Here is a 26693-nt window from a genome sequence, read left to right as displayed (position 1 = left end):
CAAGAAATGCTTATAACAAGTGTAATTTGTTTCCATAATAAGGGTGATTTATTTCTAGGTCAGATGAAACAAGACTATGCTATATCATAATGAGAAGAAGGAGGAGGAGGAAGAAGAGGAGGAGAAGGAGCTGGAGGAGCTGGAGGAGGAAGAAGCAAAAGCAGCAGCAGCAGCAGCAGCAAAGGTAAAAACACAGTTCAACCCAAGAGTTTTCCCAGAGACTGTGCTTTGTCTTTACAAAGTAGAGGTCTCCATCCATTGGCTTGCTAGTTCTATTCTAAACATGGAATTCAAAGAGAAGCTCAAGGGAGCTGGAGAGATGGTTAGCTCAGTGGTTAAAAGCACTGGCTGCTCTTCTAGAGGACCTGGGTTCAATTCCCAGCACCCACATGGCAACTCCTAACTGCCTATGACTCCAGTTTCAGGGGATCTGGCACCTTCATGCAGACATGTATGCAGGCAAAACTTGAACGCATGTAAAATAAAAAGAGAGAAAAGTCCAAGAAAATGTGACTTTCTGTTCATAGTATTGAAATGCCACCTCTCTAATTCATCTCATGTTTCTTTTCTGAGAGAAATTTCTTTTCAACTCCAGAGAGTATTTATTTTACAACAGGAAAGCCATCTCTCCTCTTTCAAAACATCCAAAATAAGGGACTAGATAGATGGCTCAGCCATTACTGAGTTAGCTGTTGTTCTTGCAGCGGACTCTGGTTCCATTCCCAGCACACACATGGTAGGTCAAAACCATCAATAACTCCATTTCTAGGGAATATAATGCCTTCTTCTGACCTCCACATGCACCAAACACACACAGGATGCACATACATACATGTAGGCAAAGCATTCACACAATAAGTGTAAAAAAAAAAATCTTTTTAAAAATTCAAAATAGAACCCAGCATAACCAAGACCAAACTAAACAGCCAGTGTCTATATCTGAATATCACCCAGCAGAAAGCTCAAAACTGTTATTGGAATAATGCTTCAGGAATGAGCTTCTGGGAGAAGAAGGGGGTCCTGAGTTTAATCATATACTGATGCTCTAACATCTAATGCCTAAGGATATGGCTTTAAGATGGGGACTACAGAGAACTAGTTAAGTTAAAATGAGGTTATTGGGATGATCTTCACTATGCTCTGATCAAAGAGAAAAGCACAGAAGGAAACAGATCTGAAAAGCTACAGCGGGGAAATGACCATCACAGTCTGAAAGAGAGGCTGGTACTGATCCCTCTTCCAGCCCTCAGGAAGAACCACCCTGCAGAGGCCTTGCTTTGAGCTTCCAGCCTTCCCATCAAGCTATATGCATGGCAGTCTGCTACAGCCACACTAGACAACTAATACAAAGTTGTATCTCTAACTAGAAAGGAAAGGAACTATCATAGAACATAAAGGGACTCATACTGATTTAAAAAAAAAAAAAAAAAAAACCCTCTTAAAATATTCACAATTGTGTGCATCTCACTTTAAGAGATCTGTAAACAAGAGATCGTGAATAAAATGAAAAACTCAAGTTGTTCCTCTTAGAAAAAGACCTGGGGGTGAGGGTGGTACCCACGGGGGAGGCTTCCCATAGTAGGGGGGTTTCCCTTCTCTGGGGAAAAGGGTAGGGGGGAAGTGAGAGGAGGTGTGAGGGTCAGAATGGGAGGAGATGGGGAGGGCTGTGATCAGGATGTAAACTGAATAAGGAAGTTAATGAAAAAAAGGAAGAAAAAAGATGAAAAGACCTTATATTTGGGAGGAACATTGAAGTATACTCTGCTATGTCACTTTGACATCACTGTGATGTCACTAAATATCTGCTCCTCCCCTTTCACTCTCTTCTCTTTGCCACCAAGGAGCAAAGCTCCTGCAGAGAGCCACTGCAGTCAGGGTCTGTCTCCTTTCTTTCTGTTCTCTCTAATCTACGCCAAGCCCACTGAACTCAGGTTTCTCCTCAATCAATATTGTTAGGTTTTCTACTGCTGTGATAACACATCAGTAACCAAACTGTGACAGAGTTTGCACTTACGCTCCAACATTACAGCCCATCATCAAAGGAAGTGAGGGCAAGAATCTAAGCAGGGCTGGACCCTGGAGGCAGGAGCTGAGGCAGGAGCTGAGGCAGGGGCCTTGGAGGAAGGGGTGCTGCTTACCAGCTTCCTCTCGTGGCTTGCTCAGCTTGCTTTCTAAAAGCACTCAGGACCACAGTGAGCTGGGCCCTCCTAAATCAATCATCAACCAGGAAAATGCACCATAGGCTTGCCCACAGGCCAATATGGTGGTAGTGGAGGGGGGGTATGTTCTCAATCAAGGTTCCCTCTTCCTAAATGACTCTTGGTTGTGCCAAGTTGACACAAGTTAACTAGTCAGCCTTATCACTGACTCGGAACTCCTGAAGACCCTTGAGTTCCTCACTCAGCATTCTTCTCACCAGGTCTAGTAATGCCTGATTTGTTCATTAATCGTTTTCCAGGATGCGCTACAGCTAGCCACTGGGTCACCGCTCCCTGTCAGTCTCCTAGCTCTCCCAGTGCACTCCCCATGCTTGGTGTCCCAACTCTTCTTTCTCTAACTAATATCTCCCCAGACAGATCTTTGTAAAATCTATTCTTTCCTTCAAGATAGACTAAATAAACTTAATATACAAAAGTAACACAAAGTCCAGTAGTTCCTTATCTCTCAGATCCTAAAAGCTTTATCTAAGCTGCTGTAATGCTTCATCAAGATCATACAATAACCTGCCTCGCCTGCTCTCAGCCATGCCCCTCAGCAGCCTGTATCTGCTAAAGTGATCTTTCTACATAAAACTAGCTTTTCTACATAAAACTTGCTAACTTCTGCAGCAAGAACTCACCATGGCTTCCATTTCACTCTGAATAAAAGGGGGAAATGTCCCCATGCCTAAGGCACAATGTAATCTGCCTCAGTCCATCTACCTCTGCGTGTCCTCACCCTCCTGAGTGCACTCCTCACTCATGCCGCTAAAACCCAGTGAGTCACTCTTCTTGGACTAAGTCACCTGTGTGCTCCCCATAGGTTCCCTGTGCACAGGGACTCCCTCCCAGGTGCCTGTGTGCCTTGCTTCCTCCCTTTACCCGGCCACTGCATGCAAAGCCCTTCCCTGATTTCTCAGACATGCCCACCTTCTTGTGCCCTATATTCCTTCCTGAGCCCAGGACCTCCCTCCTGTCAGGAATCAGCACAATCCTTATCTCAGTTTCCCAATCCAAACTGCATTAGAACAGAAACTCTGTTTTTGTTCTCTGGTATATTCCTAGTCTCCAGGCCAGGGACAAACACAAAAGAGGATTGAATCAATATTTGTTGGAAGAATGAATGAACACCATATGGCCTGGCAGAGAGTCAGCATTAAGTGAATGAACTTTGAAACAAACATTAGACAAGTGATTTATTATGGGTGTGTGTGTGGGAGGAACACACACACACAGAGAGACACACACACACACACACACTACTCCTATGAAGATCAGAGGACAATTTGCTGGAGTCAGTTCTCTCCTTCCATCATGTGGTGTCAGGGAGGCTTGATGGCAACATCTTTACCTTGCTGGACTTTAGCAACTGATTCTCATTTTTAATTGGTTATTTTATTTATTTACATTATAAATGTTGTCCCCCCCTCCCAGTTTCCCCTCTGCAAACCCTGGCTCCATCTCCCCTCCTCTATGCCTTTATTAGGGTGCTCCTCCACCCACCTACTCCTGCCTGACCACTCTATGCTGGGGAATCAAGCCTCCACATCCAGAGACTGCCCCACCTCAGGATCCATCACACCTGCACACACCAAACCAAACCCCTTGACACTAATGCTGATGCCAAGAAGTGCTTGCTAACAGGAGCCTGGTATGGCTGTCCCCTGAGAGGCTCTACCAGCATCTGACCAATACAGATGCAGATACAGCCAACCATTGGACTGAACACAATGAACCCCAATGGAGGAGTTGGGGGAAGGACTAAAGAAGCTGAAGGGGGATTGCAACCCCATAGGAAGAACAACAATATCAACTAACCTGACCACCCAGAGCTCCCAGGGACTAAATCACCAACCAAAGAGTATACATGGAGGGACCCATGGCTCCAACTACATTATGTATCAGAGGATTGCGTTAGCTGGCATCAGTGGGAAAGGAGGCCCTTTGTCCTGTGGAAGCCAATTGACTCTTAACCATGCCTGCAAACTGGGAGGAGTCCCTGCATCCCATCATCCAAGATTACTAAACTAGAAGTAACTTACTGGTCTACAATTTAAATGTGTAATCATGCTGATACTTTGATACTTGCTTTTCTAGAACATACTGATACTTGTTTCTTCCTTTTCTCAAAAAAAAAAAAAAAGTTGTCTTTTTTCATGATGACTTATAATTCAGGGAGCTTTTAGAACTTCACAGAGAAGGTTGGATGTAACAACCATTTAAGAAGCATGTGTTACTTCAATCTACAGGAAACTAAGAGCATAAGAGAATACAGATGGAATCACTCAGGGAGGAAATGTATAATGGCTACAGGGAGTAAAAGCAATTGGACTAAAAATGTAAACACATTAGTCAGCCGAATTCTCACACTTAACCACCAAATGACAGAATACAGCCAAAGCTAATGATCCTACTGCAGTTAGAAGAATACAAGTTTACTTAATAATGTACACCTGTAATTGTCCTTTCACTTGAACACAGTGTATTCTTGTCATTCAGAGTGTGTAAGTGTCCATCATCACCAGAACCTAAAGCAAATCTTTATAACCTCTAAACTAGTGGTGTGAGAGCCACCATTCCCACTTATACCCAGGAAGACATGGATTCATTAATTCAAAGTAACAGATCTTTTTCTTTCAAGCCTACTGGCCTAGTAACAGAGTACAAGGCCATAATATTTTTCCCTTTCAGTTAACTGAGATTGGACTTCATACCTGAGGGAGAGATCCAACATCAACCTCTGGCACCCTTCTTCCCTGTCCCCCTCCCCCCCTAACATGTGGACACACACACACACACACACACAGAGATTGAAACTATTAGACTCCATTCATAGCCCACCACTATGGTTATGAAGGCATTGTAGCTGGAGGACAGTGATCTTGTTTTAAAACAGATGCTTAAGACCTCCGTGATGGTCTTGTGGATGGAAATGGCAAAACAGTCAAAGCCTTAGAAAAGCCCATCCTGGTGTGTTTTCATGCAGTTGTGATGAGGCTAAGAATGTCGAGTGAGTGGACCTCTTTAGCTTGAGCAACAGATCAGCCTCATTAAGGCTAGAACCAAAAGGGATTAAGAGAATGGGAGGGTCTCTGCAAAACTCATAAAGAGGGGAAATGGTAAGGTTAGCTGCAATTGTATAGTTAATGCTCAAGGACCATGGCAACGATCAGACTAAGGATATCAAATTATATCAAATGCAAGAAATAAACAAAGAAAAATTTGATTTATGTTCTGAAAAACATCAACAATCACAGACAGTTGTACCAAACCCAACAACAGGCAATATTCAATTGACTTATGGAATAGTTACCCTTTCAAAATCAAGACTTATCTGAATGGCACTAACCACTGATGAAGCATAAAATAATCTCCAGGATTATCTCAGAATGTCAACTTCCCTGTGGCTTTGTTAGTACACTGGAGACTGTGCTTTTGAATAATATAAATAATCTAGTTGGTCAAGGCACAGTCAGCTCTCAGTGTTCACAGATTAGCTTATTCTATTGGAGTTCAATAATATCAAGTCCGATAATTGGAGCTGCAGCATGCCAAAAACAAATATATGAAATAACCAATGACTGTGATCAGATTATAGAATACCATTCCGCAATGAAAAGGAACAAATGATGCTCAGATATAAGCAAATTTCAAAATCATTTCACCGAATGCAAGAAGCCAGCCATGAAAATACAAGTACACAGCGTACCATTGCATTTACCTATAATTCTGGAAAACTGAGTCTGTAATTACCAAAAGCAGACAAGTGCCTGCCTGCAAAGAGGGTCAAAGAGCTAGATTGGAAGAAAATATGAATTTCTTTTGTAATATGGGAAGCAGTTATTGTATGATGATAGTTTCACATGTTTAGTATGTTAAGAACTGATGAAATGGCACACTTCAAATAATCATAGTTCAGTGTGCATCAAACAATCTTCGATGAAGAAAAAAATAGATGTAATAATTTAACCTTCTATGATTACTAGTGTCGACACTCTACCAGATTCTACCATCGTCTGAGCATGTGAACAGGTGATCATTTTAATTATGTTAATTGAGGTGAGACCCACCCACTATGGTTGGCACTATTCTCTGACTAGGATCCTCCAGTAGGTCATGGACAGAGGAACCGAGCACAGTATGTATTCATTCTTTCTGCTTCCTGACTATGGTGAGCATGTCAAGGTCCTGCTGCCTTGCCTTCTCTGCCACGATGAACTGCACCCTTTAACTGTGAGCCAAAACAAATCTATTCTCTCTTAAGTTGCTTTTGACACTATAAAAGAAACTGAAACACCTTTTCACACAATATCTAGATAGCACTTTAAAGTGATGTTACCATGCACGTAAGAACAATGGATAGACTAACCATTAAAAGACTTAAAATCTCTAAAGCACTTAGAATAATGACCAGCAATAACTATAAATTTATTGGAGACATGAAGAAAACAGAAACAGTGAAACAAAATAATAGAATTATGAACTATCAATTTTTATTCAGATTTTTTCTTTATTATGCTTTCCAACTTCCATTTTCAGACATTTTTAGCTTCTGCTTTCAGATAGCATATTCTGATAATTCCTCTTACCTCTTCTTGCATTCCCAGAACAATAGCAGAAACTGACCTAGAGTCACCTTGCTTCCATAAACCAAATTCTTCCAATCAAGGATCAACTATAACCTTAACGATAGGTAGCTCCTCAGTCCATCAGCATAACATGAGACAGAATGTGCACAAACAAGTAAAATTAGTCTGGACAGGCACACCACCCTCACAAGGAGGGCCAATGGCCACCTACACACCTTGTGTATGGGCAACACCACAGGGCATGGTGGCTTCAATGTTGGGTATCTCCATGGAAAGCAGCACAGATCCTAGAGATTTCTGAAACACCTGAAGAAGAAATCACCCTTAAAACAGAGGAATGATCTAAAAACGATTGAGGACTAGGTGGAAAGGTATAAATACAAAACACCTAAGAATCTGTCGTGCTAATCTACAAACATAGATCAGTTCTGTTTAGACAGACGGGCAAGTGACAGGGTTCCGTAGAAATGGCAGAATTTGGAGAAAGCCATGCCCCAGCTTTATGGCTGTGCAGCTTCATCATCTCATGAAAGTTACTAATTTTAATTGAGCTCCACTGTCCATCTCTCAGAGCAGACATGGAGTGCTGAGGACGGGGGCTAGCGATACACTGCAGGGTTAGTGCTCAACAAGTGGTTCTCATTATCAACAGAACCGGGGTTTCCAACAAACTGTTAGAAACTAACAAGACAGCCCTTTAAGAAACTAAATAATTAATTTCCAAACGCAAACGGCTTTTCAACCCATCAGGGGAAAATCAATTAAAAGTAAAATTGTAGAGAAAAAATCAAATAAAACAGGAATGTAGAGACTAAAGAATGCAGGATATTTATTTATTTAGCTTCAATAAAAGCTAAAGCACACAGACTCCTTCAATGTAAAAAAGACAATAGTATAAAGATGCCATTTTTAATAGATTTAACAGAAGCCAGAAGAAATTGTGAACCCTTTCAAATTTATTCTGAGTTGAAGTTGAAAGAATAGATGAGTGAGAATAGCTGATAAATCTTTGAAAGAAGATCAAGTAGTATATAAAATTGTGTGCTAAAATTCTATATGAACTCTTGGTACAGGAAAAAGCAGCACAGCATAGACAAGTAAGGGACAGCATGGTGCTGCATGCCTGTAATCCCGCCCTCGGGAAACGGAGGCAGAAGGGTCAGGAGTTCAAGGTTAGTTTAGACTGCATGATAATAGTTTAGTTGGTTTAGATAAGCATGATTTGCATGCTTTTCAAAAAGCAAAACAAAATAAAGGAAGAAATAAACAGAAACAGTCCCAAAATTAGCAAATAAATGTGTGAAATCCCTTTCACATATCATATAAAATCGATTATGAAATCTACATAACCGATTATGCAATACATAGTACAAAATATCAATAGAAGAAAAGTGGATTATAAATTACTCAGAATATATTTATAAGATTATTTATATAGGTATTTTGCTCTTATTTCCTTGACATGTGGCCACCCCTGTTGTTGGGAGCCGACTTTAGTAGAAAGCGGCTAGATCAACTTTGCAGCCATCTGGAACCATATACCCTGATTAAAGACTTGGTTGTCAAAAGCCTATAACAGCTGAAGCACACTCTGATAAATATATTGTTTATCCCACATAGCTTGTTTTGCTGTTTAGTGACCTCAGCTGTATGGTGCACGTGGTAAAATGTTTTCACCTGTGTTCTCCTGCTTGTGTATATAAATACCTCAGAATTCCCTTCAATGAGGGAGACTTGAGAAAATAGAAGAGACTGAATCACACCCTGTCTTGTCTCCATTCTTCGAGTCTCTTGCCCCAAGATCCCCACTCTCTCTCTTGACCAGAGCACTTAGCCCCAAAAGTGTTGAGGCAAAGTGTTGAGGCAGAGTGTGGGCCTCAACACCCTGTGACTGGGCCTTCTTCAGACAGCCTTCCAAAGAGGATGAAAAGGATGCCTGACAACACAGATGTCATTTTTCAGCAGCCTTGTGGGGCTCAGCCAACTAACACTGTCTCAAATACCGTGCTAAAATATATAAATAAAGGGCCCCAGGGGCTAAAAGCTTCCCAGTAAGAGATACCAAGCACTAAGATTGTCCAAATGTGAGGATGCTGTAGCATACTGTCAGATAAGGAAATAAGCTGTTAAAACTAATATAGGAAATATTCTCATTTTGTGAACAAATTTTCATAACAAACAATCATATGCAAAAGATATTTCTACATGTACTAGACACAGCTCAGCCTGATGGTTAAGAAAGAGTACAGGCTGGGGTAGCAGCCTGATCAAACAAGTAATTTGCCCACACCAGAAAATTAAGACTATATGAAGACTAGATTCGTGAGAATTTAGGGGAGTTAACACACAAAATGCATGTACTTTTTTTTAACCTGATTTTTTTGTTCTCATTATTTGCTGTTCCTATTAGAAGAAGATATTAATGGAGGTTTGCTTATTTGTTGGGATGAGTATTTTATTGCTTCATTTTTCTACAATGTCCATATATTGTTACTAATTTTTAAAAGTAACAAATGTCAGAAACCTGAGGTGAATGCTGTTAATATGTACCTGGTCTTTAGATAAGTAGGCACTTCCTCAAAACACTGGGATCATGTGTCTTAAAGTACCAATTATTATTTTGATTCAAATTACTGCCTGGTATGTATTATTGATTTGCACATGAATGATCAAATAGATGTCTGCTTTAAGCTTTCATTTCAAATGGTCAGTTCTTTTTGCTCTCAGCTTTGGGATGATAAACAAGGCCCTTTGTCTGACTACATTGTGGCAATATTAGAATTAAGTACTTAGCACCACAGATAAGAAAACCCACTCTTCTAAACCAAAGCACTAAAAGCAAAGATTTACTTTCTTGCCAGTTTCAGGGGGTGTGGCTGCAACTTTCAGTGAAATTTCCCTTGAGTTCCTGGTTATATAGACAGTTCAGTAAACCAGAACTTATGGTTACACTCAAGCCAGTGTTCCATCCAATGCCGAAAACATGCAAGTCTCAACAAGTACAGAACAGCAGCCCCTAGAAATATAAAATACCTTCTGGAAGAGCTCAATTCTGAATTCTTCTACTATTTACTAATCCAAGTTATCGAAGTCAAAATTACACCAATGTCTCTGGTATAACTACATTTAATACATTGGGAGTTTTAAGCTGAACAACCTCAATTCCTTTGCATAATCCTCACAAGGTAAACTTTCCAAATAATTCACTTTCCAACACGACCTACGCTTTTGCTCCTCTTTAAGTATTGCCTCTAAGTTGAGTTGATGGCCTAAGTTACTCTGTTCAGGCACATAGACCCTAAGATCTTATCAGGCATTGCTTTTAGCAACCATGTGACATTTAGGGCCACAAAAGTGATCTTAAGATTTCAACAATCCTATGCTTAAACATGTAGTTTTCAAGAACAAAAATAGCAGTCTACATTCCAATCATGATGCTTACTTGTTACTCTAACTCTTCAAAAAAAATATTTTGAATCTCATTTCTGCTTTCTTCTCAGTAGGCATCCTTCCCGGCTTTTAATTTTAAAATATTTGGTTATACCTCCTGAAAAAAGCATTAATTAAAATAGCAATAGCAAATACTAATACGTCTGAAATTGGATACTACATTGGTTATCTTCATCCAACTTAGCATCAATTGTTAAAATTATAACTTTGGAGTGTTTGTTTGACCAATCAAGAACCTGTTTAGCATGCATTCATCCATCATATACCTTTGTATGGTGATCAATGTTGTTCACAGTGATACAACAACAACCTAAATGCCTTGCTGAATATTGAGAATCATCATATCTGCATCATACTCAAGATCTGGTGGTGTCTTCCCCCATCAACCTCCAGCTAGCTTCTGTACTAATTCATCTCTGCTGGCTTCTCCTGCTGCTGCTTCTTCAGGTGCTAGCATTTTCCTGAGCACTTGTCATTTGCTGCTCTTGCTGTGTGCTCAGAATCCCGATGATCTCACCAACACCAGTGACTTCAATTATGGCTTATGTGCTCAAAACACCACTCGATCAGTACCATTCCCTTAAGTGAACCAGATTACAAGAGAACACCATTTGGACATCTCTTGGGCACTTTAAATACAGGATGTACAAGCTGAACCCATCCTCCTCCTCTTCATCCTCCTCCTCTCCCTTCTCTTCCTCTTCCTCCTCTTCCTCCTCCTCTTCCTTTCTCTTATTTTTCAGTCTCAGTGAAAGACAGCAATGAGGGCTTTATTCTATGGAGGAACTCATGCCATTAGCACAGATGCAAGTTCTTTATAAAAAGGACAAAAATTCAGCTGTAGATTCTAGAAAAATGGGAGCTTTTTTTCTTACTTTTATTAGTTCTTTGAGAATTTTGTACAATGAACTTAGATCATTCTCACTCCCTCTCTGACTCCTCCCAGATCCATCCTCTCCTGCCCTACCCACCCAGTTTTGTGTCCATTTTCTTTAATACAACTTTGTTTCCTTTTCTTTAATCCAACAAGTTTGGTTTGTGCTGCCCATATAGTCATGGATGTGTGGCATTCACTGCAATGGTCATACCAACTGCCTTAGCTAGGTACAAGAGAACACCATTTGGACATCTCTTGTGCACTTTAAATACAGAATGTACAAGCTGAACCCATCCTCATCCTCCTCCTCTCCCTCATCCTCCTCCCCCTCCTCCTCCTCTTTGGTGCTAATGGGTACTTAGCTAGGGGTGAGACTTTGTGCCGACCCTCTGTCTCCATGCTGAAATTTTGTCTGGTCTGAGTCCTGTGCAACCCTTGCACAAATGTCTCAACTACTATGAATCCATACATAATGTCCAGGACAACCAGAACTACATAGAGAGACCCTCTGTCTAAAATAAAACATATAAAAAGACACTCTGAAAAAAATTATATGAAAACTTACTACTATAGAAGCTTCCTAAAATGTATGTGTGTATGTGTATTTATATGTGTGTAGATAGAATAGATAGATAGATAGATAGATAGATTAGATAGATAGATGATAGATAGATAGATAGATAGATAGATAGATAGATAGATAGACAGACAGACAGATAGATGATACTTAGGGATAAGTTTACCCTATAATGTGATAACACCTCTACTAGACACCACAAGATATCAAACAAAAGTCTGGTGCCAGGAATCGGTTCCTTCCTTTGGAGTTCTTGGCAAGTGAGCCCCATAGCACAGACCCTCAAACATTACAGACTACTGCCAATGCTCTCGGTTACCTTGACAGTAAAACCCCACTGCTGAAGATGCCATACACGAGTCATAGAACAAGGAAGAATCAAGCTGGTACTCGTCTGAAAATGGGCTCCTTTCAACAGGTAGAAGTAAACCTGCCTCCCATTCCCTCTGCTCTCCCAGTCCTGTCATTTGTTAGCTGTTTAGGTTTTGTCTGATTTTTTCTTCTCATTACAGAGGCAGAAGTCCCCTAAATGATCTTCCCATCTTCAGTGCAATTCCCCCTTTAGCTTCCCCCGCTTGCAGAGAGAAAAAACTTTCTAACTTGCTGCTAATGGCTTCCCGTCTATTCAGGCTCTGGGCCTTTCTCAAAGTGTAAGCATCTCCTGCCAATTGATCCATGTATTTTTCATGTTGGCCATTACACAGCCCATTCTTAACTTACATAGAATGTGCTATTTCTTTCCCGGTGACAAACTAGCCTCCCTGCATCTAGTAACGTACTTCCAAACTTCAGCTGAAACATCACCTGCTCTAAGCCCGAGTTCCTCAGCCTCACTTAGTGGACCCTTCCTGGTGCAGCTACTCAGCCCTGTGCATGGCTCTGTGGAAGCACTTAACCCATCTGCCCGATCATCAAAAATGAGAGGAATACATGTTACTGGTTTACTAAGTGAATAAACATATGAGTAAAAAAGTAATAAACACATCATAAAAAAGTAACAGAGAAGGAAATTGCTAACTTAAATTTTCAAAAATACTGGCTGGGCATGCTAGACTCCTTTAATCCCAGCACTTGGGAGGGAGAGGCAGACAGATCTCTGAATTCAAGGCTAGCCTGGTCTACAAAGTGAGTTCCTGGACAGCCCCACTATACAGAAAAACCCTTCTTGAAAACCCTTTGCTTTGATCAAAACAAAACAAATTTTTCAAAAACACTCTGAATGCCAATGCAAACCCAAAGTGTTTTTAGCCACTTCGCAGCGGTTTCAGTATTTTTCTGAACCATACACATAAAAGACTATTATTGGGGAAATTTAATAAGACATTATGTTCCATTGATTTTTTTAGAAATAAAATTTATTCTTACCTGAAACATTAAGGGAAATAATTACATATACTTTATATGTATGTATTTGTAATAATTGCTTTCTCTAGATGTTATGTGTCTCAAAACATCTAGACAGTCCAAAAATCTTGGTAATATATATCTTTCCTTATTATAAAAATTCACATACATGGAAAAAACAACAAAAAACAGAAATTCCACAAGAAACAAAATACAAAAATATAAGTGGCATAAAAATATTGCTGTCATTACTGATCAAATAAAAATATAAATGGGGCTGGAGAGATGGCTCACTGGTTAAGGGCACTGACTGCTCTACCAGAAGTCTTAAGTACAATTCCCAGCAACCACATAGTGGCTCACAACCATTTGTAATGGGATCCAATGCCCTCTTCTGGTGTGTCTGAAGACAACAACAGTGTACTTACATACATAAAATAAATAAATCTTAAAAATAAACAAATAATATAAATTATAGCAGCAAGATACTTTTTTATTTTCTATCATCAAATTAGTAAAAACAGTATCCTCCAAACTAATATTTCTACTGTAAATTGTTTGAGTTTGGTCATTAGAAATTTAGAAAATTTTACATCATTTATGTAAAGTTTTTATACTATAAAGAATTAAAAATAACTTACTTATCTCAAAGTAAACTCACACATTCTTTCAGTGTGTAATTCAGTTGCATTTACTGAGCATCTACTATATGTAGATATAGTACATATATCTATGTATGAAATAGATATTTCATTTCATGAAACTGATGAAACTGCTAGGAATACAGTAAAATACACATACATAGAAACATCACCTGTGGGGTTTAACGTGCACTGGGGAGGACAGAGTCATATAAACAAATGATTATATTTTATTATGGATGCTAAAAATGAAATAAAAAAACAGAACCATAACCTAGAAATAAAAGGGGGTTCTAACTTTATACATGTCTCCCATGAAAGTGTGACCAAGAAGATAATTGCATAGAGACATGGAGACCATGAGGAAGAAACCCAAATAATATCTAAGAGACGTTTCCAGGACAAGGAAACACTGCAAAATCCTGAGAAACAAAGCTCTTCAGAAAGTGACTGAATCAGAATGGAAAGTAGAGCGTGCCAGCGTTTAAATGTCTTCTGCAACTTTCCTGTGTTGGTTTGGGTTTTTTTTTTTCTTTAAGATTTATTTATTTTATTCATATGAATATCAGATCCCATTACAGATGGTTGTGAGCCACCATGTGGTTGCTGGGAATTGAACTCAGGACCTCTGGAAGAGAAGTCAGTGCTCTTAATCACTGAGCCATCTCTCCAGCCCTTATATTGAAAACACAATCTCTAATATAAGGATATCTGAAGATGGGAAGTGACTATGGGTGGTGAGGGTTTCACTCTATGGGAAATATGGGAGTGTTTATGCCACTGTTGCAGACATGATCTCTTTATAAAAGGGTAGGTTCAAGCTCCCTCCTCCTCACATTCACCTGGGGATGGCTCTGTAACAAGGTTCTCACTGGAGAGCCCCCTACTCTTGTTCTTAGTTTCCAGAACAGTTTATCAAATACCTGTTTGTTATTAAACTACCCAGTCTGTATATCTTGTTAGATAGCACAAAACAGACTTAAGACAAGAGCACTAAGAGGTGAAATTATCATTCTATGCCACACTGACCATGGACCAAAATCTGCACAACCATCAGTCAAAATAAACCTTTCCTTTTTCAAGATGATTTCCTCAAGAACTTTGATGGACAGTTGACCACCACAGACTTACAGGCCAGCATTGTGGTACTAATGAATCCTTAAAAGCTTCAACATGGAAAAACAAAGTTTTCTTGGTTTAGTTTATAGGACTTTTTAAATTTGAAGTTTAAAAACTTTGCTATCTTATTTGATGAAAGATTGGATTAACTGGGATTGAAAAATTAGGACATAAAACCATCCCAGAAGAAGTTAGTTGGTCAACATTTCTTTGTCTAAGCATACACAAATCCCTATAAATTTTATTAGAAGATTTCAGAACCAGCAAACCAACTGGTATGCTTTCCCATCAAAGATAACCAAAGCATTCATTTTTCGCTATTATATTTTAAATGTTAATGATATGAATGATTGATTCTCTTCCAAATGTTGTGGTAAGTTACATTTTTAATCCGGTATTTTCTGGTGCTTGAATTTCTAATATATTAAAAAGGTATGTTTCCCTTAGGGTTGTTCCTAAGTCAATACTTGGTATGTACATGAAACTTTTTTACCTGGAAAGTATAGCATTTTTTAATCTAAAATTTTCTGAATGTCAAATGAAATCTTTTTTTTTATTTAAAAAATCGATTTATATTTGAATGTTATTCCTAGACTGTGGTGTAAAATCCAGATGGAAAGTTAAAACAACAGCTCAAGCAAGACATCAGGGTGGGTGGTGGTCCAGAAGCCACAAGTGGGGAGAGGTTCTCACCCTAAGCATTTGAATCACAGTCATGAGAAGCTGCTGACAGATGTGATACAGGACATGAACGACAGGAAGTCAGTGAAGTTCCTGAAGGGAGGAGTCCCGTAATGTAGTGAGGAGAACTATAAAGAGTAAGCTTGGGGTAAATGTCAAGGATTCAGTGTGAGATCTGTCATATTGGCCAAGTAGTGACGCCAACTCTGTTCACTTAGAATCCAGGAGCTGAGCTGAACAAAGGTATGAATTTCACAGCTGTCATCATGGACGTGTAATTTAAACACTAAGTCATGGATGGCATCACCAAGAATATGAGAATGTCTGGAAAGATGGAAGGACAGAGATTAAACCCAGGAGCATAGCAGTGAAAATCAGCCAGGAAGACCAGCAAAGACTGAGGAGTATAGTGTGTTAGGATAAAACCCAAAAGTGTGGTGCAATTTCTGTAATGACAAACTCATCACCCTAAACTTCTATTGTTTTAAAAAGAAGAGAAAGAAGCATAGATTATTTCAGTAAGAAAATTGTCTTTGTGAATTCCAATTCTTTCTTCAACTCTTAAAAACTCTGTTCTTCAGTTATTTGAGAATAATAACAGATATCACTCATTGCATTTAAATTTACAGAGTCCCTTCAAATGTAGATGAGGCAGGATTTGCTATCCCCAGTTCCAGACAGGCACTCAAAAGATTGTTCAAGATCATATCAACCAGGGGCACAATCGGATTTCAAGTAGTTTCTTGTTTTGAATATTTAAGAAGACCCTCTGAGTCAGAGCAAACACCTCTCCAGATAAGTAGCAGACTGGAGAACATTAACCACAAAGACTGACCATCTCTTCCTCTTAATATTAAAGCTGTTTTTATTCTAATGCCAATCTCAGGCACTAGCAAGCCCAAGTACTTAATAATTTCCATACTGTTTATTCTGCCAGGTGTGAACTTTGAGAAAGGGCAGGCCCTATCCTCCGTATCCTGTCTCTTCCCCAGTGTGAGCATTAGTCTTCGTGTGTAGAAGATAACTAAGCAATGTTTGCAAAGGCACTTCCTGAGAATGGAGGATCTCATGGTCTATTCAGTGTGGTTAATAATGTTCTAGGACTTTCTGCTGAAGGAGGAAGTCAGTGAGAATATATGGCTGTCTTAGTCAGGGTCTGTACTCCTGCACAGAACATCATGACCAAGAAGCAAGTTGGGGAGGAAAAGGTTTATTCAGCTTATATTTCCACATTGCTGTTCATCACCAAAGGAAGTCAGGACAGGAACTGACACAGGGCAGGAACTTGGAGGAAGGAGCTGAGGAGGCCATGGAGGAATGCTGCTTACTGGCTTGCTTCCACTGCCTTGCTCAGCTTGCTTTCTTATAGAACCCAGGACTACTAGCCCAGGGATGGCACCACCCACAAAGGACTGGGTCCTCCCCGCTTGATCACTAATTGTGAAAATGTCTTATAGCTGGATCTCAGGGAGGCGTTTCCTCAAGGGAGGCTCCTTTCTCTGTGATAACAGTCAAGGACTTTTTGCAACAAAATTTGTCCCCATGTTTCAGATCAAAAACTGTATTTCTTCCTTTATTCCCAGAGCAGTGGTCCTTATACTTCAGAGTGCATTAAAATTACCCAAAGGGCTGATGACAACAGAGATTGCTGTGCATGGGGGGCCAGAGCCCAAGATACTGTGTGTCTAACAAGTTCCAGGATAATGTTAAATATTGCTGGTCCTAGAATCACTCTGAGGAACACTGACCTAGAGGAAGAAACAAGTCTTTAGTAGCAACACTTTAAATAAAAAGGTTAAATAGTCTCTTCTGCCTCAGAATTTTAAACCAAAGGCCAGTATATCATGATCACTGGATGTTTATTTCTGTCATAAATCAGGTACAACTGAAAGAAGATGTCAATTATGACTAATTGCACCATAAAAATCAATTTCTTCATATAATTGAAAAAGCAAAGCTAACTGCTTACTCTTTTGAAGGCAGTGATTAGTGCTTCCAAAGAAGATCTGTGCCTTACTTATCTTTATAATCCCTAAAGTGCTTTCGACAGAAATACCTTCAATCATTGTTTGCTGGGTAAGATTATGTAATTCCATGCCTCAGTGAGCGTTCTATGTACTTGGGGAGAAATGTGTGCTCAAAATCTTGGCTTACGTGTATGGTATCCTTGTGCAATGTAGAAAATGGGCCCCTTCTGGGCATACAATTTGAAGGAAGGTATGCAGATCTGTGTCAGAGCATGGTCTTATGCTGGCCTCTGGGTGGATTCTAGCTCTTTCTTGCTCCTCAGATTGGTACCCTATTTACTGAACATAACTAACTTACCCATCTTGGGTGCTTCCTGCAAACAATACTCATGGGAAAATCTACAGCTGCCAGAAAGTAAAGCTAGAACTCAGAAACGAGAAAAGGTGCATTGTCTTTGGTGGTCCAGGAAGAGCTAAGTGAAGGTCTAGGAACTGATCTAGGACAGGAAGCTTTCTATGCCTAAGACGTTCTGTCACCAGCACCCAGGACCACCACCAGCCAACAGACTCCTACTATAATATTAGCTTGTCTCTTACCTCTCACCAGACTAGTGCTATGGTTTAAGTATGAAGTGTTCTTCCAAAAGACTAACATGTTGAATGTTTGGTCACTAAGAGGGGATATCGAGGGCTGACTGAATCATAAGAGCACTAACCTTATTGATAGATTTGTCTATTCATGAGCTCATAGCTAAATGGGCTAGCAAGAGTCCAGGTCTACTCAGAGTAAATAAATGAAGAGTGCTTCGCTTCTAAACCCTTCCTTCCATCCCTCTTTCCCTCTCTCTTCTCCCCCTACCTCCCACCATGAGGTCAGACACCTCCTCTGCCATTCACCTCCACACACACAGTTTTCTTTGTCTTGTCTTAGGCCCAAAGCAGTAGAGATGCATGACTATAGTCTGAAAACATGAGCCAAAATGAGTCTGTTCTTCTAAACTTTCCCTGGAATGTATCTTTGTCACAGTGACAAAATGCTAACACAGTGTATGTTCTCACTATACATGCTAGTTTCCATCACATTACCTATAGCAAATGCAATTATATGATGTGTGGGTTCGTTTGGGATTTGCCCCTCAAGATTACAAAGGTCTGTGTGAGAAGAGGCCATGTGGTTTCCATCATTTTACTACAATTACTTGGTACCTAAGTACTGTGTATGTGTGTGTGTGTGTGTGTGTGTGTGTGTGTGTGTGTGTGTGTGTGTAATACACACACATATTGAAACTAAAATATTATATTAACAAAAGCAGTAAGGAAAAAGGTATAGGTGGTTCCTTCCACGGAAAATAAAATACAAATAGAACTTGAGAGGTTTCTGACAATCAAAAGCAAGAATCCCAAACACTGCTTGTGGTGGTTTGAATACACTTGGCCCATGGGAAGTGGCACTATTAGGAGATGTGAACTTTTGGGAATAGGTGTGGTCTTGTTGGAGGAAGTATGTTTCTGTGTAGGTGACCTTTAGAGGCTCCTATGCTCAATCTCTGCCCAATGCAGAAGAGACCTTCCTCCTGGCTGCCTGAAGAAGACAGCCTCCTCCTGATAGCCTTCAGATCGAGATATAGAACAGCTTAGAACAGCTCAGCTCAGCTCAGCTCAGCTCAGCTCAGCTCAGCTCAGCTCAGCCCCTCCAGCTCCATGTCTGCCTGCACACTGCCTTCCTTCCCACCATGATAATGGACTGAACCTCTGAAACTATAAGCCAGCCCCAGTTAAATGTTTGCCTTTATAAGAGTTGCCTCAGTCACGGTGTCTCTTCACAACGATGGAAACCCTAACTAAGACACTGCTAAAGAAAGCCATGCTAGGAAAGTGTGCCACTATCTGTACTGAGTGCTGCTATTTTCATCCTGTGCTATAAAACATGACACTTCACAGATCTATCAACTCTGGGTTTTACATTGTAAATATTGACAGTGTGAATACTTGCTGACATTTGCCTAAAACATGGAAAAGGGTTCTGAGCAAGAGAACTTGAAATGGAAAATTCACCTCCATCTGGAGGCACAATGAGCAGGAGTCATCACAATAATTATGTGAAAACAGAGCTGTCCTGTCTTCTTTCATGACAATGTGACATCCCCCAGAGTACTTGATCAGAGCCTCATTTACTTGTTTTCTAGTTTACATAGACTTGGACAAGTCAATCACTTCCAAAATCTGGGAAGGCTTATCACTATCCTATTCTATAACCCCTACCTCGCCTGCTAGTTAACATCAACCCATCCCATCTGATTCTGGTAGAACTACCCTGGCACAGGCACCAGCAACATAATCACCAAATACATAGCCTCTTGTCAGCCCTCTTGTAGGCACTTGACATGCATCCACCCCTTTCTTCTTCAAAGTCTTCTCCCTTTCTTCAAAATCTCACAGCTCACATCTCTTCCAGTGTAATCACTGTTTTGGTGTCTCCCTTGTGAACATTTCTACATACACTTGGTAAAACCCAAGTTCAATCCTTTCAGCCATTCCTTTTACCAACATGATTCTCAGGTCCCCATTCCAGCCCAGATGGTGATCCTAAGCACTGTAGTTTGGTCCCTTGTCAAGTCGACAGCTCTAGACCAGTCCCTCTAAGAACAAAGTTCCCTATCTTCCCCACATTCCTTATCCTGGGGCTAATGGCACCTCTCCCTGACCAGGCTAGAACCCCTCATTCACTCTGCCCTCACATGCACTTCCTGTCAATCTTCATGTTTTTCCCACTCCCATGGCTACCCCTTAACTGATGTTCTGCCTTTCTTCTCTGGAACTATTACTGCTACCTCCAAGGAGGTCTCACCTCTTTCCGTGTCCCACTCTTCCAGTCTGACCTCCTCCACCTTACTGCCAAACTAAATGTTTAAATTCTTCTCTTGCTCCCGGCTGCCTATCAAATGAAGACCATCTTCTGAGCGTGACCTAAGACCCTTCATGACCAAGGCTCCTGTACCTCTCAGACCCACTGCCCATTGGACATCTTGCTGCTCACCGAATTTCAGTTGCACCCAATTATGACAGCTTTATGTTTCTGCCACTTTTTGATCTGTGCTGTACACCTGAAATGCCCTTCTCTCAAAGGAGCCACGGTCACATCTGACTCTTATCATCTTGGCAAATTCCTGCTCATCTCTCAGGCCCTCCTCACCTTCTTGGCAGTGCTTTTTCCAATCTTTCCCATTTGCTTCTCTTCTGGAAACAAATCTCTTACTTACAACTGCTTGTTTACATGTCTACCTCATCCTTACTTACATATACTATATATTTATTTTGTATTTATGTCGTAATGTTTATCTTGACATTTGCCTGCAGACTACTATAAACTTACTAAAGGTTGGTAGAATAAAAACCGTTCGCCAAATTCACTTAAAATTCAGAGACCAGTAGACTCACACACTGTGTAAGCTTTTAAAGCACTGGAGTAAGGACCTTGTGGTTGCAATTATCAAATTAAATAAAGTATATATAATCCACTTAGTTCTGTTCTTTCTCTGTTCTCACAAGCTCCCTTTTAATATCTCATTGCAACTCTGATTCATCTGTTGGCCCGGATACTTTTTTCCTCTGGCTGCCCTAATAGGTCCAATTAGTCAATTAGTCAAAAAAAATCCCACTCAAATTCACAGGTGTTGGCCTAGGCTATAAGCCTGGGCCTTTGAAGTCTCCCCTTAGAGTCTTCCTGAAATATTAGCATTGAGCTCCATTAATCTAGGAATAAACAATTCTCACACTGATACAGAATTTTTCCCTTAATGTATTACATGTCCTAATACTAAAATAGGTCATTGATTAGAGTCAGTTGGCAAGTGCAGAACAAATGCATGAAACCCCAGAGAGTGTTTCCCTCCCCATACAAAACCCCAAATAACCCCACACAGCTCTACTGTCCAGATTCCACTCAAAAACATCACATCCTATCCTCATCCTTCGTCTATGGCACATAGACTTGATTTCTATTTCTCTCTCAAAGACTGCCCCTTCCTGTTTGAGCTTGCACTTCCCCCCTGCTGGTTTGGTCCCCAGCTGAACTTCCAAAAGCAATCATTTTACCTCTGCTCCCCACTCCATCATCCAAGGACTCTGATAGTGCTGTACTGAGAACCTCACTCCAGAGTCCAATTTGCCACAAATCTAAGGTGAAACTTCTACCCACAGCCCAATTATATTTTTGGAGGGTCCTTTGTCTCATCTCAGGCAATCATCATCAAGTCCTCCCAGACCAATTTTCTAGTCTTTTCTTTCCTTCTACAAGTAAGCAAGAAAAAAAAAAAAAAAAAAAAAAAAAAAAAAAAAAAAAAAAAAAAAAAAAAAAAAACCATCAGTCTTTGTAACAACATGGCTTATTTTATAAAAATGTTGAAAGACGGTTGAGGTTTAGCGTACCCTGCAGATTTTTCCATGTCCCTTTCACTCATGTTATTAAGACTTGGCTTTAGCTTTCAGCCTTCAAGGCCCTGATCTTAGCTGTTCTTGAACTCTCCCGACTTCACAGTGTCGCTGTCCTTTGTGTGTTCAGCAACGCACACATGTTAAAACACACACTTTAATGTTAAGAACACCCAGGCCTGAGCAGACCATCGTGACTCCCAGCACTAAGGAGGCAAGTACCAGTCACTCTGGAATATGGAGGTGAAAACAAGTGGCTAAACCGTTAGAACAAGAAAGAAATGGTTACTTTATTCTACTTGTACTCATAGTCATCTGTCTTTCAGAGGGATTTGCTAAGCCCAAGATGGAGCCCCCATATCCTCACATCCCCAGAACAGGAAGTCCTTACCCTCCACCCTGACAATCATTTACCCCCTCATTTTCCTCTTCAAAATAATGGTAGCTTGAAACAATGATCCAGAATACAAATTAGCTCAGCTGGCTACTCTGGGTATGGACAATCAGCTTATGCCTGTGGGAGGCCTCTTCTCTTTCCAGCGGAGGCTCTAACCCACAGTGCATAGTCTTGCACTGCCTACAGTCTGCAGGAAGAATATAAGTAGATCTGTATACTACTGGTTCTAGAAACACAACTAGCCAGAGGCCGACTCGGTAACACCCTTCTATAGATTCTGTCTATTTTCATTTTTAAAGGCAAGAATTCAAAATTAAGATCTAAAAAAGCCTGGATCAGATACAATTTCGAAAGCCAAGTCAATGAAAGGCTGGAAATGGGTGAGCATCACCGTGTTGTACATTCTGTCATCCCTTGCCCCAGTTCTGTATGATTATAGTCTAGGAATAGGAATGTGGCTCAGTTGGTAGAGTGCTTCCTTAGCATACAAGGGGTCCTAGGTCTCATCCACACCATATATGAACTGGGTGTGGTGACCTATACCTGTAATCCTAGCACTTGGGGTATAGAGGCAGGAGGATCAGAAATTCGAGAGCCATTATGAGCTAAATAAGGAATTTGAACCCAGCCAGGCAGTGGTGGCACACGCCTTTAATCCCAGCACTTGGGAGGTAGAGGCAGGAGGATTTCTGAGTTCGAGGCCAGCCTGGTCTACAGAATGAGTTCCAGGATAGCCAGGACTACACAGAGAAACCCTGTCTCAAAAAAACAAAAAAACAAAAAACAACAACAACAAAAAAAAGGAATTTGAACCCAGTTTGGGTTAAGAATATATACATATATATGTATATATGTGTGTATATATTCTTATACATATATACATATGTACAAGAATATATACACACATGTATGTAAATATGCATGTGTATGTATTTAGTGGTTTTGAAGCATATTTTAGTGGCCTTGACCTTCACTTTAAGCAGATTCGTCCCTGCTAAGTAAGAATTAGTGTTGCAGGAACTTGGAACTTCACTTCATTAAAGAAACACGTTCTATAAACTGTGACTAGGCAACTGGACAATAAAGTCTATCTTGCCGCGACAGTTGTGGGTGTCCAAAAAGCTGAGTTCTATAGCGCCCCGTAAACCGGATTATTCCCAGGTGACAAGTGGCAGGATATGTATCGAACCAATAGTAGCACACGCTGAAATTATGCACAGCTGTTTGCTAAAGACTTTGCCCTGATTCACCAGCTACAATACAGCTGCAGGTTCACACCCAAGCTCCCCATCTGACTTTCCATCATTATGGGCTATCCTGGGGCATGTATTGTTAAGAGAGAAAGATAAAAACCCACGGATGATGGATGGTGTCTAAAAGGAGGATACTCTAATTCAGAAGTGGTTCCAGGATGCACAAGAAACAGAATCTGTCCTTTCTTCTCAAAAGGAGCTAATGGCTAACCTATTTTTGCTGGATCCATTTAAAGAACCCATCACCCTGATTCCTAGCAATCTTCCTTAAAACAGCCTGTGTGCCTCACATCCTCTCCAACATGATCATTCAAAGTAGGTCAGAAATATTACTTCCTTCTCCTCATTGATTTTCATTAAGAGAACGCACTTTCTGGAGCATTAAAGGAAAAAAAATAAATAAACACACAATACAACTTCCAGTGAGTCCCTCTGTAAATTTTTGACACAGTAAGTCTCGTTTTCCCAAAACCAGGAGAAAAATCTAATCACCAAGAATTTATCCTTCTTGGCTATAAGCCAGCAGTAATCTTAAACTATACAGTACATAACAGGACTTCAGCCAGGTGAAGAACCTTCCCAATGGAGCATATTAGCTTTACCCATTATAATTTTCTACATCACCAACCCGCCTCTTTCCTAAGTACTTTCTTCTCTGCCTTCTTCACATCCATGTCTTGCCAGAATGTCAAGAGACCCCACTCTTCTTTATCTGGAAGCTGAGAGCATGGATGAAAGCATTTGTGGAGACAGGGGAACAGAGAAATCAAGGGATGGAGGGTGGGTACCTAGGACTCTAAAAAGCTATAACGCCTTAGTTTTCTAAATCCCTTGGGGCAGAGCTTCCCCAGTCTCCTTCCCTCCTGAAATTTCTTTCTCAAACCCAGGTCCTGAGACCTGGCTCTCCAAAGGGGGCGCCGCAAAGTCCTTCAGAAACCCCCAAACACCAGAGAGACATACACCACCAGAAAGACAGCAAGCCTGCACACCCGCTCCTCGCCAGCTAGCAGGGGCGAGCAACTTCATCCCTGGACATAAACGAAGGTCCCTGTTCTCCAAACCCGAAAAAGGCGATGGTCACTCTGAGCCCCGGTCCGCGCGACCGCCCCACCCCACACCCCGCCGCAAACTCCAAGTGGGGACCCGGTGCTGCTCACCTCCTGACACGCAGGAAGCGGGCGGCCCGAGGAGGAGGACGAGTCCCCAGCCCAGACTGCCTGGCAGCCTGCGAGCGCCCAGCAGCAAATCCAGGCGGGGCTCCAGGGCGGCGAGCGCGCGCGGTGGGGACCCCCGGCCGATCGCCCCCCGCCCCTGCCCCGCGCCCGCCGCACGGCGAGCAGCAGCATCACCGCAGCGGGTGGACTCAGGCGAGGAGGCTGCGCGGCTCCGGCTCCGGGAAGCGAGGACCGTGTTCCTCTGGGCTCAGCTCAACTGGGCTGATCCGCCCGCTGACAGCTCGGCCGCTCGCAGCGCGGGCAGCCGGCGCCCGTGCTCCCGTCACGCCAGAGGGAGGGACCGTGGGACGCGGGCGCGGCGCGGGGGCGGGACGTGGGGCGGGGACGCGGGAGCCCGGAGCAGGTGGCGCGTGCTGCGGCTGTAGGCCCAGCCCAGCACGCGCGGAGCGGTGGCACTGCTAACCGCGCAGGAGCCTAGCGACAAGATAGAGGGAGTCAGAGAGGCCAGGGACTCCCGGGGTGTCGCCCGTCTCTAGACCCCTGTGGACACCCTAGGGATGGATATCTCTAATAAGGATCCACGCCTGGTAACCTCAAAATGAATTTCTACAAGATTAGGGTTTGCTGAAATGGCAGAGAGGAAAGAGGCCTGAGGTTTGTAGTATTGGACTCGGTTATCTCAATTTAATGAAAATGATAACAGCACCCACCACGTGAGGTCGCCATGCGGGTTAATTAAGTTGATGTGCACAAAGCCCTTGGAAAGGTGCCTGCCTCACAGTAGATGAGAATGAAGTGGTGGTACCAAACCTACTTCCTGCTGATTTTGTTATTATTTCATACAGATGTGTAGCCTCTGGCGAATAAGCCTTTTTACTTCTGGAAAAGCATTTATCCTGTACAAAAACTGCAGTGGTGGTCTATTTTATGTGGCTCCTCCCAGGCAGTGAAGGATGACATGTCAGTGGGAGGAGCTCAAGGATCCTCTGACACACTAAATATAAATGGACCTGAATACTCTGCAACAGAGTAAATACGTTTAGTCAAATATGTAAACATTTTCTTTCCGTTTTCTTCCACTTATGGTTTAGGAGTACCCAAACAGGTAAATGGTTCTGTTATAGCTTCATTATTATTTCCTTTTTTAATATATATTCTTTAATCCATCAAGAATTTATGTAAGCCAGATTTATATTACCTTTGTCAACAATTAACAATATGTCTAATGAATGAAAAACACTTTATAGAAAAATAAAGCCCATTTTAGTCAGATTAATAAGTAGATTAAATTACAGATTTCCCTAAGTAGCATTCTTTGTTAACTCTCAGTTAATAATTTCTTCTTATAGGATTAAACAGCTTAGAGTTACTAGGTGTACATTGGTTTTCTTTTGTGCAGGGCACATCAGAGGTGAACTTCACTAATACACAACAATCACCAGAACCACATCAACAACAGCACAGCTAAAGGCATGCTTTCTACAAAGATTTTTTTCTTTTTGCAGGTTAAACCAGACTGTAATATAAGTAACTGAAAAATTTTTAAATTCTCTAAGCACAAAAATGTTATTAAGTATGAATTCAAGTAGCAAATATTTGAAACGTAAATTTTATACAGGCAGAATGAAATATTACGAAAAATATTTCTATATGAATCAGAGAATGAGAACAATTCTAGAAAATGTGAGTGTGAATTATGCACTCTGGAGCGCAGACATTCTTGAAAACGATTTGACAGCATACTACACTGTGTTTACTCAGTCAGGGAACGTGGTGGAAGAGGAGACAAAACCAGTGTAGGAGCCAGATGGAAACTAAAGTGGAGGGCTGCCTCAGGCTGTCTCTAAGCACCAGGTAGCCTTTGTAGCCGTGAACGTGCAGCAGCCACGCCCACCACAGTGGGTGTCAACAGGAACTCATGGGTCCCAAGAGACCCCAGACCTCCATGATGAACTACTAACTACTGGTGAATTCTGGAGGAGGGACATTCATTG

General features: G+C 41.2%; 1 protein-coding gene across 2 annotated transcripts in view; it reads right to left on the bottom strand.

Moving 5' to 3' along the window:
* Positions 1–25014, bottom strand: part of Elapor2 (endosome-lysosome associated apoptosis and autophagy regulator family member 2) — a 173573-nt gene extending 148559 nt beyond the window's left edge. Inside the window, exon 1 of one of the 2 annotated variants that reach the window (XM_034519483.1) lies at positions 24682–25014. Coding sequence is in view for 1 of the 2 variants with exons in the window: in XM_034519482.2 (XP_034375373.1) it covers positions 24682–24870 (189 nt within the window). In the remaining variant the exon portion in view is untranslated. The remainder of the gene's footprint in view (positions 1–24681) is intronic. The other variant, XM_034519482.2, reaches the window with a different exon arrangement.
* Positions 25015–26693: the final 1679 nt, after the last annotated feature.

This window comes from Arvicanthis niloticus, chromosome 15 (genome assembly GCF_011762505.2).
Source record: "Arvicanthis niloticus isolate mArvNil1 chromosome 15, mArvNil1.pat.X, whole genome shotgun sequence".
Taxonomy (NCBI): domain Eukaryota; kingdom Metazoa; phylum Chordata; class Mammalia; order Rodentia; family Muridae; genus Arvicanthis; species Arvicanthis niloticus.
The sequence above is the reverse complement of the archived record's forward strand: the minus strand, read 5'-3'. Positions and strand labels throughout refer to the sequence as shown.